Source organism: Fukomys damarensis, unplaced genomic scaffold (genome assembly GCF_012274545.1).
Source record: "Fukomys damarensis isolate Sample0158 unplaced genomic scaffold, DMR_v1.0_HiC HiC_scaffold_18, whole genome shotgun sequence".
Lineage (NCBI taxonomy): Eukaryota > Metazoa > Chordata > Mammalia > Rodentia > Bathyergidae > Fukomys > Fukomys damarensis.
In genome coordinates, this window is record NW_022900930.1 from 12,285,186 (window position 1) to 12,298,474 (window position 13,289).

Genomic DNA, 13,289 nt, shown 5'->3' on the forward strand with positions numbered 1-13,289 from the left:
GGCACGGTCGGGGGTCCGGTTGGGATTCGCAGCCTGGGGGCACCCGCCTGCCCCAGACTCCCTTCGGAACAGGGAGAAAGGGGTGCGGACGGGACCATAGCTGTAAAAGAAGGGATGAGATCCCAGAATGAAACAGGAGAAGATGTGAGGCCTGGCAGGGTGTTGTTGCCTGAAGAAGAGGAGAAAGTGGGAACTGGAGAGTTGCTGCAAGTTGGCAGAGCCCTTGGGCTGAGTGGCCAGAAACTCCGGGTCCTCAGAAGGGACTCGGGGCTTCAGTCTGGGGGAAAAGGAGGAGAGAAAATCGTTCCATTGACAGAGCTGTTCAGGAGCCAAGGCTAAAGCAAAGACAGCTCTAGGACTCACCGCAAAAGTAGTTGAGGTATTTAGGAAAAATGAGTGGGAAGAGAACCATGGGATATTGTTATGAACACAGAGGACAGAGCTAGTAGAAACCTTGGGAAGAACCCGGAGCTTGCTCCGTGCAGGGTGGAGCATAGTTCTTAGGCTAGGCCTCTGCTTACCCTGGGGTGGTTTAGATGTCCAGGGGCTGCACCACTTAAACTTATTCACAAATATTTATCTCTAAATGCTTTGGATGCTGATGACAGGATCGAAGGGTGCAAATAACTTTTAAGGCTGTAAATAAAGTTCCAGCAGTCTGAGTACAAACAGGCAAAGATGTCAGCTTGATAAGATATCAGCCCAATCTTTGGTGGGGGGGATAAAGAATTGCTAAAGGGGAGTTGATGGCCAGTCATGTCTTACAAAGTGGTTGTGAAGATTTTTCTAATATACTTTGGTGGTTTTGGATATTGCTGGTGGGTTGTTTGTACATCCTGTGTTCCTGTCTTTTATCAGAAAAAAATGGAGGAAAAGTGCTTTGGCCTCAATCTCCAAAAAAGAAAAGATTTTGGGTCCTGCAAAAGAACAGACAAAAGTCAGTAGCTCAGGTGCCTTAAACTAGAAAGGTCACGGGATTATTTTCTGAACAGGTCGCATTTTCATAAGAAAATCCACCATGATGTCTAACCCTGACTAGCTGTCTTGAGGAAGTGTGTTGTTGCTAGTCAGACAGAAAGAGCATTTCTACAAACCATCCATGTGCTCTCCAGCTTTTAGGAATGACAGAGTTTGTGCAGTGTGGGCCAGCAACACTGACCTTGCTCTCAGCCCAGCCCAGTCCCTCACTCAGCACAGCAGACCTCTGAGGCACAAAGTGCTTGAGATCTCTATCAGCCTTGGGGAACAAATACTTCAGCTCCAGTGTTCCTGTGCTGCAACTGGTGTCAGGATCCCATGTCATGCTTTGCTGGTTCCAGTATGGGACCATATTCTGGTTCTGGTTTTTACCCTGGGAAAGGGCCCTACCTGGAGCAGCCAGAGAGTCTGGCAGGAAAGGAGGCCTGAGGTATATCCTGGCACATCCTGCCTGGCAACTGATCATTTTCGTGCCATTTGCACACGAAGCACCTGCCCAGGTGTCTTCCTTTCAAGGACTTAAGAAAGCACTACTTTGGACATCTCGGTTGTTCAGTAATTCTGGGTGGCTGCCATCCCTGCCTCAATCTACTGGGCAGTCTTCCAGGGCAGAATGGTCACAAAAGCCTACCCCAAACCAACACCTGGCTGCATCCATTTTTGCAGGATGGGTCAGTGAAAGCCCGAATCCACTGTGAGGTCAGGCAAGGGAGTGGATCGGAGGCCCTGGGAGTCGATACTCTTACCTGCAGTGGTGGTGACACACACCAAAAAACCAAAGGGACTCTGGGCCAGGGTTGCTCGTGCAATTCCCTGGGAGGTAGTCCTGCCAGTGGTGACTTTGGGGCCATCAAAACCTTACTTTTGCCTTTCATGGAAGAATCTTGCAAGAACAGTTTGGCTCTTGAAAATGCCAGTGGAATGTTTAATCAGCTCTGGCTCTGACCAGTCTCTCTTCCCCACTTCCAGTCCTGCTTGTTCTTACAGCATGGTGATAAGAGGGATCCTGGGAGCAAGTGTACACCACAGGGCCCCAACAGTGCAACCTGACCAAGGTCTCTTAGTCTCTTGAGCATGCACCATGTGCCCTCAGCACTTGGGAGAGCTGTTAGTGAGCTGGAATGTGCAGTCTGGTTCCCTTTACTTTGCAGTTCTGTTGCCATCGTATCTTGAGAGTTTCTCCATCTTTTTCTAATGAATGTCTTGAAAGGTGTGCGGGAGGGCACAGCTGAGGTTGGTTTGTTGGAGGCCCAGAGAGAACTTGCAGTTGACCCTGTGCTAACTGAGGCCAGGAGGAAGAGACTGCCTGGGGAAGGCTCCCCTGTCCACACCCAGGACTTCATGGGTGGGCTAAGTGGGATGCTTCACTGGGATGCAAGGTGTGGCTGTTATGTGGTTAATTATTTGGTTTTAATGCATATTTAAAAACAAAACAGAAAAATGCCTGTGTTAAATTAGCGGTGAAGCTAGGCATGGTGGCTCATATCTGTAATTCTAGCACTCAGGAAGCTGAGGCAGAAGGACTGCTGCGAGTTTGAAGCCAGCATGCAATAGCGAGACCCTGTCCATAAATAAAAAGAAAAAATAATAAAGTTAGAGCTGAAGATATATTTCCAATACATTCTAACATAAAATTTTTGGAATAGGGGAAAAACTAAAATTCAAGAGCAGGGTCTTTTTTTTTTTTTTAAAGTATACTAGATGGTCAATCCGTTGATTCTCTGTAAAGCTACCTTGCCTGATTTAATAAGAATTTTCCTTTCCAGAAAAAATTGCATGGATATAAGAATAGATAATAGCCAGGCATGGTGGCTAATCCCTATAATCATGGAACTTAGAAGGCTGAGGCAGGAGGATTGTGATGGGTTTGAGGCCTGCCTGGGCCAAATAGTGAGTTCAAGGCCAGCCTGAACTACATAGCAAACCCCTGTCTAAAAAAAAAAAAAAAAAAAAAAAAAAAGAAGAAGAAAAAATAATATCAGGCAAATTTCGCCTCCCAAAATTGACTTGGTTACAGAAGAAACAGTAAGACAAATATCCTTTAAAATGAATGTTTGATAACTGCATTATGATCAAAACTTATTTCAAAACTTATTCTATTTTGTCTCTTAATTTGTGTTTCTCCAATTTGTCAAGGCTAAGTGCTGTTCTTGCATCCTAGAAAAGTATTATACTTTTCAAAAAATGGAATCACATCTGATATGTCTTAGTCCTTTTTCACTTTTTCAAATGTGTTTGGGTTAATCAAAATCAGAAGATGAAATTGAGACTGAGACATTATTTATTGGGCCAAACCAGTTGCCCCCCAGCTCTTGTCAAAAGATGAACACCATTTTGTCTGCCTGTTTTCATGGGCAGTGGTGGACACCTGAGGACAGGCATGCCAGATACCACCACCTACCTATGCCTTTGCCATAAGAAAGGGAATATGTTGGGGAATTAATGCAGATCCTGTGTCCCCTAACTCTCAGATTTGAGATTGCCATTCTGGTTTGGGTATCCACATCTTTAATTTAACCCACTGTGTCTGTCAAATCAGAATATAAATCTGCTAGATATCATGAGAATGATAAGTTTAGTGATGTAATAGTGTCAGGGTAAGATTTTAGCAGACTGAAATGTTTGCAATTTCTTTTTTAAGTTTTTTTTTTTCTGAGTATAGAGGCAGTGTTACTTTAGAAGATATAAGAAAATACAAAGCAAGAAAAAAAAAACTTTCCTGAAATCCTGTCACCTGGATATTCTCACAGTTTGAAGAATATGTAGTGTGTCCTCCTCATCCACCGGAAACACATTCCAAAACTGACCACCACATGTGCTGTGTTTTTCCTCCATATCCTGTAGTGTGACCACAAAGGGCCAGAGTTAACCTGCCCTTCATGTTAGATGCTCAGGTCCCTCACTTGCACCACTACTCTGGTGCTTTGGGGTCACCATTAAGTAAAACAAGCGTAAACTGAATGCAATCACTGGGACACAGCAGCAGTCTAGCTGATACCCTGGATGGTGACGAAGTCACTCCGGGGCGGATTGTATGTAGGGTGGACATGCAGGACAGAGGCTTGCTCATGTCCCAGGAAGAAGTGGGACCAACAGGCTGGGGATTTAGCTCAGTGATTCCGCTGCCTGCTTCACAAGCACAAGGTTCCGAGTTTGAGCCCCGGATACCCAGTACCAAAACAAAACAAAAAAAAAAAGTGGGACCAAGCAGGATGCCACAAGAGTTCTTCACATTATTCACAATGGCACACAACTAAAAACACATGAACTCTTTATTTCTGGAGTTCTCCATGTAATATTTTTGTACCATAGCGGACTATAGGGAACTATAGTTGGAGCATGGAATGCAAAAGCGCAGATAAGGGACCACTGTATTGCTAATCTTTTTTGCATAGACCTATGTAACATTTTCTTCCTGCATGTCTTGTCTTCATGAACAACTTCATCTCTGATTTTCACATTAACGATACATTATAAAATTTTACCTACCATTTAAATCTCCACAAATGAGTTCAGTGATGATACAAAATTTAATAGCATAGATGTAGCACAGCTGATTTAACTAGGTAGCTGTTAGTGCTCACTCTTTTTGTCATTCTTTCTCCCCATAATGTTGCATTGAACATTTTAGTACACTTACTTCCAGTCATTTTTAACTATTTACTCAATATGAATACTTGTATGTGATATTGGAACAAAAGCTATAACATTTTAAAAAGTTGAATCAATTAAGAATAATAAAAACATTTTTATTATCTTTTAAAGTTCTTTTCAAATTGAATAGTTAGAAGTGGGCATCTTTTCTAATCTAAATTTCTAATTTCAAGGTTAGATATTGCATATTTGTGGTCCACTTTTAAATTTCTTCCATGAATTTTTTATTCATCCTTTTGCTTAATTTTCTGTCTGGACTGTTTGATTTTGTTACTGCTTAATAAGAGCTTTTTGTATATTAAGGTATTAACTCTTTGCTGCCATGCTTTTTGTAAAGTATTTTTCCAATTTACACTTAATCTTTTGATTTTATGGGTGTTATCAGTTATAGAAAAATAAAATTTTATGAAGTCAGATTTAACCTTTGTTAGCATGATTCTCTTTGTTTTTGGTTCTCAGAGCAAATATTTTCATATATATAAAAGGCAAAATTTCACCTATATGAAAAGTTTAAAAATATTAAGTTGCTGCTTCTTTTTTTTAAGTATTCTGGAATATAAAAATCTACCATTACTTTCTTTTTTTTCTTTTTATTGAGTTTATTGGTACATTTTAGGTATACAGGACAGTTACATTCATTATTGGGATCTTGTACCTTTACATAATAGGTCTTGATTCTCATTTTTTCCCCTTGTCCCTGTCCTCTCTTCACCCCCTCCTCCCCTCCCCATTTACAAACACTTTATTTCCATTTTTTCATTTTCTCATATTTTTTCCACTCCCTTACTACCTTTCCCCCACCCTTCCCACTTTCCCTACATCTTTAGCCCTTTACTTCCTGTTTCACATTATTAATTATCTCATTAGGATCCTGTGTACTATTATAGTTTTTCACACCAGAGAAACTATTCGGTATTTCAGTTAAAGAAATCTCTGTATGAACATTAAAAATAGAGAATCCTAAAATAAAACTAAAAAGAAAAGTAAAAGAGAAAAGGCAGTGATGTAAAATTAAAATAATCCTTAATTCTTAAGATGAAAATGGTCCCTGAACATATTTAAATTGCTTCTTGCTCTTGTAGTCTTATATTATTCTTTTTTTTCATTATTTAGAGAATACTTTATTAGTTTCTGTAATCAAACCCACATAGATATGACTTTACATATTTAATACAGTGCATTACCCCTGTACAAATGGGAAAAAAATCAACATTTCTAGACCAATAAGGCTATTAATTTCTGTACAATGCCAACTCAACACAGTAAATTGGGATAACTTTTTCCAAAGTTGACAGCACAGTTAAAGTTTCCAAAAATACCATTACTTTCATGAATAAAAGTTTGTTTCTGTCTTCACAGTTGAGTCCCAGGGTCTATCATAATGCTTGATATACCAAATCAATATTTGTATGATAAATCCGTTTCTGTTTATTAAATAAAAGCAATTATTAATTCTTAAAACTACAATGAGATGCTACCTCACATCTGGGACAATGGTTGTTATAAAAAAGATGAAAGATAACAGAGCCAAAGATGACGTGGAGAAGAGGGTGTACACTGACGGTGGGGTGTCAGTACAGCCATTACAGAAAATAGCATGAGATTTCCTCAAAACCTAAAATTACCATGTGGCCCAGCAATCCCACTACAGGGTATAGATTCAAAGGAGATGGAATAAATATGTTGAAGAGACCTTCCATACCTATGTTCATTGCAGACCTCTTCATAATAGCCAAGATATGGAATCAATGTATATTTGGTGGAATATTGCTCAACCATAGAAAAGAATGAAGTCCTTTCATTAGAAGCAACATGGGTAAGCCTGGAGGACATAAAATGCAATAAGCCAGGCACAGAAAGACAAATACCACATGTTCTCACTTACATGTGGAATCTACAACAACAGTTCTACTCTCTGAGACAGAATAGAGCACTGGTTACCAGGGCCTGAACATTGAGGGAACTGGGGAAATCTTAATCAGAGGACACAAAATCTTGTTTCAATAGGAGGAGTAAATTCAAGAGAGCTACTGTATATCATAGTGACTGGGTTCATAAAAACATATATTGTACTTGAAAATTGACAAGAGGGTATATTTTAAGTGTTCTCAACACATACAATGATATGTGAGATAATGCATATATCATAGCTTATTTGCCACTACACTGTATTATACACCATAAATATGTACAATACTGCTTGCCAATAATAAATCAAAATAACAGTCTTTACCAGACTGTGCTCCTCAGGACAGCTATCTGTGGAATATGCCCTCCCCAAAAAGTGGTTCATTAGTCAAATGAGTTTGACAGATTCTGTAAACAGTGAGGCCTTTTCTTTAGTCACAGTGGTCATTAGCATACTGATGGGCTCAGACATCCTGGCAGAAAAACCTATGAGCATAGCTTTAAATCTAGTAGGTTTCATAATTTATTATGTTTTCAATCTCCAACACTCCAGCACACACACACACACACACACACATGCACACAATGAAACCCACGTCCTGTGAGACCACCCTGGAGTTAACACTGACCCATGTGGGCCCAGGTGAAAGGAGACACTGTTCAGCAGTCTCTGCTGGAATAAGGCATTTAAACGTCCATCTGATCTCCTTCCCATTTTCTGTCTTTTTCCCTTCTGCCAGGGTGCTGGCCTGTCCCTCTCAGCCCGAGATGGCAGTGGACATTGAATACAGATACAACTACATGGCCCCCTCCTTGCGCCGAGAGCAGTTCACCTTCAAGGCCTCACCAAAGCCAAGCAAGCCACTGAGGCCTTGCATTCAGCTGGGCAGCAAGAATGAAGCCAGTGGCATGGTGGCCCCTGCAGTGCAGAAGAAAAAGGTGAAAAAGCGGGTGTCCTTCGCGGACAACCGAGGGCTGGCCCTGACAATGGTCAAAGTGTTCTCAGAATTCGATGACCCATTAGATATTCCATTTAACATCACTGAGCTCCTAGACAACATTGTGAGTTTGACGACAGCAGAGAGCGAGAGCTTTGTCTTGGACTTTTCACAGCCCTCCACGGATTACTTAGACTTTAGAAATCGACTTCAAGCTAACCATGTCTGCCTTGAAAACTGTGTGCTGAAGGACAAAGCCATCACAGGCACCGTGAAGGTTCAGAACCTCGCATTTGAGAAGATCGTGAAAATCAGGATGACATTTGACACTTGGAAGAGCTTCACAGACTTTCCTTGCCAGTACGTGAAGGACACGTATGCTGGTTCAGACAGGGACACGTTCTCCTTTGACATTAGCTTACCCGAAAAGATCCAGTCTTATGAAAAGATGGAGTTTGCTGTGTGCTATGAGTGCAATGGCCAGACTTATTGGGACAGCAACAAAGGCAAAAACTACCGGATCATCCAGGCTGAATTAAAGTCCACTCAGGTCGAGCCACAAAATGGACCAGATTTTGGAATATCTTTGGACCAATTTGGAAGCCCTCGGTGCTCCTACGGTCTGTTTCCAGAGTGGCCGAGTTACTTAGGATATGAAAAGCTAGGGCCTTATTATTAGTGACTGCAGTTAACAGGTTGTGGCTCTGGTCACCCTGGGTTGGAGAAGCCAAGAAAAGAGCAAAGCTGAACTTCAGTCAGGCACTGTTTGTGACAAGAAAGGATCCTGTTCACTTTTTTCTGAAACCAGCAGATACAGCCGGGTTTAGCTCACAGAACTGGTTTCTCACTCAGAGGTGACACGCCGGTCCCTTGTGACACCTGGAGCGGCCACAAGAATGAACAGGATGGTGCCAGGAAGGGTCTGGAAAGGAACCAAGCCTGTGGGCAGCGCTGGCAAGCCTAGAGGAGTCTGCTCTCAGATGCACAGAGCCAGTCACCTGAAAGTCATTCAGTCCTTGCCGCCCCTGTAGAACCCCCCTCATCCATCCACCTTTGGTGGTCTCCACCATTCAGGCCTTTCCTGCTGCTCAGGCCACCTTTAACTCTGTGCTGTGACATCTGATGTGATTCCTTTCTGATGCAGCTACAGAGGACAAAGACAGTCAGCTCCTTTTTCTGCAAGTTCATTTTTTTTCTCACCGTTCATTCGATGTTCAGGAGAAGAGAATAAAGGCAAATAAATAGCCTGTGACTGAGAGAGGTATTTCCTCTCCCCTCTTCCTGACCCCACAGACTGGTGATGGAAGGTCCTGTACGGGGTCACAGATTGCAGGGCCATGACGAGGCAGGTGTAGGGGACACTTTCAGCTTTACCTCTTGGCTTTTTGGAAGTGCTTTCTAAGAACTAGCCATCACCTGAGTAACTAGAAGGCTCAATGACATGATTTGTTTTCACCTCATTGGCTGCTTCACAAGCCTCATTCTTTAGCAAAGAATTGTAGATCTCTCTTCCCAGAGAGTCATCTCGATTCTGTGTTTAGGACATTTGATTCGCAGATCCAGCAGATCCACGAAGCTCTCAAAACAGGTCTGGTTTTATTTTGCCTGCAGTATGCAGAACATTTTACAAGCACCGAGGGACGTTACTCAGGTGTTCTTATTTATGGTGTGCTAGTATGTAAAGGGATGGGGAGCAGACCCTCATCACATTCTCATGTGTTTAAATGTTTGCCAACTCTGAAACATCAGTGGTTCATTGTTCTTAACCATACTGGACTTAAAGTAGAATGCTGTTGTGAGACTCCTGGATGGATCCCCAAAACCTGTGATTTTTCTTGGGAAAGATTGGTTTTTACTTAGGGGTATTTGAAAAATATTTTTACATGTGTATTCATAGAAATTTTGATTTTTTTTTCTTGTTTGTTTTTGGAGTTTAGTTGAACTATTTAAGGCTCTATTTGCCTGATCTTACTAAAGAGAGGTTTTCTTAGGCACACAGGAGAAGGAATGTGCCCTTGCCTACATTTGGAGGCACAGATGCTGGACTTGTCGAGCAAGGAGCCTTGTGCTTGAATTTTCCAGATTAATTAAAGAGATCTCCTGCTTTCTGTGGCTTTGGAAATGAGTGTCAGGCAGATAACAAGTGCCTTGGCTCCTGGACTTTGGTAGTTTGGGCTATTTTTCTTTTCATTTTCATTTTTGAGCTTTTATTTTTCATTTTGAACATTTTCAGTTTTAACTGTTTAAATGCTAAGTGGTATTTGATGTAATTATCATTCCTAAAACAGGCTGTTACTAGTTCATAATCTAGGGATTTATTTTCTGTACCTCTCCCAGGTGGGTAGCACTTTGGGATTACATGATAATGTAATTTATGGGGAAATCTTATTTGTATTTTATGCTGAAACTGGGCAAGACTGTTTTATCCAAGCACCAGGTACACAGATGGTACTTTAAATGTTACATAATTATTAATGCATAAATCCAAATCAAATTGGAGGCAAAACTGATCTCATATAGATCATGAGTTTTATTTTGGGTTAAGAAGTGCCCCCCTTCCAGTGAAAGAAAGGAACAAGGTGTGCTGTTATTTACAAGCTGCCAGAGTAAGGATGATTCTGTGTTCCAAAGAAGAGGTCCTAAAGTGACTCCAGAATAGTCTTTTCATTTTGTGTAATAATGATCCTGAGACATTCCCTTGTCAAAATTTGAAATATGGTAACTCAGTGATAAGAATCTCTCCTAAAGCAGCTACAAGCCCTCCCTCCCGCCTTCTTTCTCCTAACTCACCCGAGCCTTTGCCTGGGGGCCCTGGTTGCAAGCCCCAAGCTAACACACCTGGGGTGAGCACCCTGCTCCTCTGCTCAAAAAACAAGTTCTCACCCGCTTACACAGACCCTGGTTCCCCTTGAAAGAATCTACTTGCCTGACTTCAATGATGAAGACCGTCACTTATTAGACACCTGAAGACCTTGCCTTTCTGCTGTTTATTCGCACCCCCCAACACCCCTCTCAGTTCAGCCCAGTCTGCCTCATGATTCTTTCAGATGACCTCAGGAGACACAATGGCAGCATCCCCTTCTTTGTTCCTAGCTCACCCTCTGTCTAGGTTTCCACACTTCAAATGCTGACAGGCTCCCTCATAAAAGTCTGGGCTGCAGCCTGACCTTTACCTTTGACTCCACGCCACTCTTGGTTATGATGACGAATAGTCCCCAGTTTTCACATCCTTCTCACTTGCCCAGAAGTCCCAACTTCCTGTCTCTGTGCAGTAATGCTGTGGTTTGAGTGTGGGGAAGCTACTCCACTTTTGTTTCATATTTATTTCCCAAAATGCCCTGGGGCACTTTTGCAAATTGGGTGCAATAAATAAGCTGAACTATATAAAATATATAATAAATAAGCTTTCAATGGTTCTTGAAAGATGTTTCTTGGAAGCATGAGGGTGGGCTTTTAAAAAGCTATTCTTGTTATAGAAGAGCTAATGAGAAATAATGGAGCTATGTAATTCTCCAGAAATTAGAATGATCTGAGTCAATGGTGGAATTTATCTCTAAGATTTAATTTTAGTGGTGACAAAAATGATATGTTTTTCAAAGATACAAGTTTTGAACTGCTTTGTAATGTTTGATCTTTACATATCACTTGCTTTTTAAAAACAAATATAATTTGCAGTCGCTTGGATATAAAATGAATTTTATATGCTCCTTTTTTTAGAGGTACCCATCTTTATAGGTCTTCTCTCCCGAAGGAAAGTGATTGCAAACCTTAGCTGTCTTTTTTAATTCCTCCACTGGATGCAGGCCCACTGGCTCTTTGCTGGGGGTGGGGGAAAGAGGGGCTGTATCTAATTGTCTCTCCCTACGGGATTACTGAAATTGGAAACAAGAAATTACACATATAGTGGGATCTCACCTATCATGGGATCTCAGGATTACCCAAAGACAGTTTGGCAGCTTATCTTACTTTCCTGAAGTGGAACAATGAATCAGGGACGAGCAGTTTATACTGGGCATGGTTGTAAGTTGCAAAATTGTGAATGTTTTTACAGTTGTGTTGATTGGTTCAGAGAGGTGGCTGGGGTGTGTGGGGCCCTGGAGAATGCAGCTGTGATGATGTTTCATTTTTACCTCAATGTGAATGTAGAATTGAGGACTCATCTTGATTTTATGCCTAAAAGTGCCTTGTCGAGAAACTTCTGCATGTTTTTTTAAAAATAAATATTTTTTATACACAAAGTTAAAGGGGAAATGCACTTTAAAAATCACAAGAATGGCTGTTTTTTTGTGTGTGTGGTATGAGAATGATTTGTTTGTATCTATCCCAAAAGCAACAAATAATAAAAGATAGAAAAAAACAAAACTGAAACTGTCCTTCTATTTTTAGAGCCAGAGGAAGGGGAATGATATTTTAAATCAGTCCTTCCACATACAAATTTTAAATTTTTGAAAGGTTTCAATCCCAGTCAGTGTCTGCAGTAAAGCCAAAGCTGAAGGCAGGGGAGAAGTCCGTCGTGGCTTTTTAAAGTGTCCCACAGTGACAGCTGGTCACAGCTGGAAAGCTAGGTACAGGGAGGAGGTAGAGGAGCCATGGCTGTTCTGCTCCGAGGTCATCCTTCTTCCGACCCACTTGCTCGCTCTTCAAGTATAGTGCAGACAAACAGCAGTACTCAGGCGAATATGGGGAAACTATCAGCAGTGACTGGCACAGCTCTGCAGTGATCAAACCTTAAGCACCAAAATGAACCTACTCCTGCGGGACCTCCCTTTCCCCTGGATAGACAGCAGTTATTCACTCTTGTATTTCAAAGTTCAGAAGGAGGAGTGGAGGGATAGAGGTAAGCGGCAAGCTATCCTTAGGCGCGTCACATCCCTCCGCCCCTGCCACCCTGGGAAGGTGGGCGTGGCGCTGCGGTGGCTGCGCAGAGCGCACTGACGCTTAACAGCTGATGAACAGCTGCAGAAGTGAGTGTCATGCACAACTTCCTCAAAATTTTTAAATGCTGCCTACATTGTTTGCCCACTTCATGGAAATGGGCAGGGGGGAAATGTCACTGGTGTCTACCAATGTCTGAGATTCAGTACAGTTTTCATAATCGTTATGTGAATGTGACATCATCACCTGATCTCTGAGAGGGCTAGAGTAAGAAACCAAAAGAAAGTGCAAACCACTTTCCTAGAGCAGTGTCCCCAAATTAGCGAGTGACCAGCTCTGCACCATTCAGCTGAGCACTTGCTGCTCGCTGCCGATGTTCAGGAGGGGCTCTTGCTGTTTCCACCCAGCGCTGTTCTCAGAGGTCCTCTGGTGAGCATGGAAACTGCAGAAAGGCCCGGGACATCGGGAGGTCTGTGCTCAACCCTTACCTCTGCCAGGGACCACTGAGGCCCCTGTTCCCCAACAACAGCCTCCTGAAGGGACCTGGGTGTGTTGAGCAGCAATGAAGGAAATAGGATCCTTGATAGTGCCCTGAGTATTTCTGAGATTGACCAAAGTCTTTAAAAGGCTTCTAAACATAAATGCCTGAGTACCCATAAATTCCATGAGCACCATGTGCATTCTTTCTGAGAATCACAGGACAGAACAACGGCCCAATCGCTTGGACTTCATTAAAATCGCTAGTGTTTGGCTGAATGGAATATTAGAGAGAGCTCACCTTTGTGGAGAAAGAGATGACAGTCCTGAGAGAGCTTTTGCTGGTCATGGGGCCCATCAGAAGGACAACACCAACCTTGTTTTGTTTTTCCAACTGTCCTTGTGAATCAGAGTCCATTCTCCAGATCGGAGAGAACACAAGGATGATTTTGAAAAGCA

General features: G+C 42.1%; 1 protein-coding gene across 1 annotated transcript; it reads left to right on the top strand.

Annotated features, from left to right (window-relative positions):
* Positions 1–5,914: 5,914 nt before the first annotated feature.
* Positions 5,915–10,353, top strand: Ppp1r3b (protein phosphatase 1 regulatory subunit 3B). Its single transcript, XM_010621870.3, has one exon. The coding sequence runs from the start codon at positions 7,069–7,071 to the stop codon at positions 8,155–8,157; it is 1,089 nt and encodes a 362-aa protein (XP_010620172.1). The 5' UTR covers positions 5,915–7,068; the 3' UTR covers positions 8,158–10,353.
* The last annotated feature ends 2,936 nt before the right edge of the window (positions 10,354–13,289 follow it).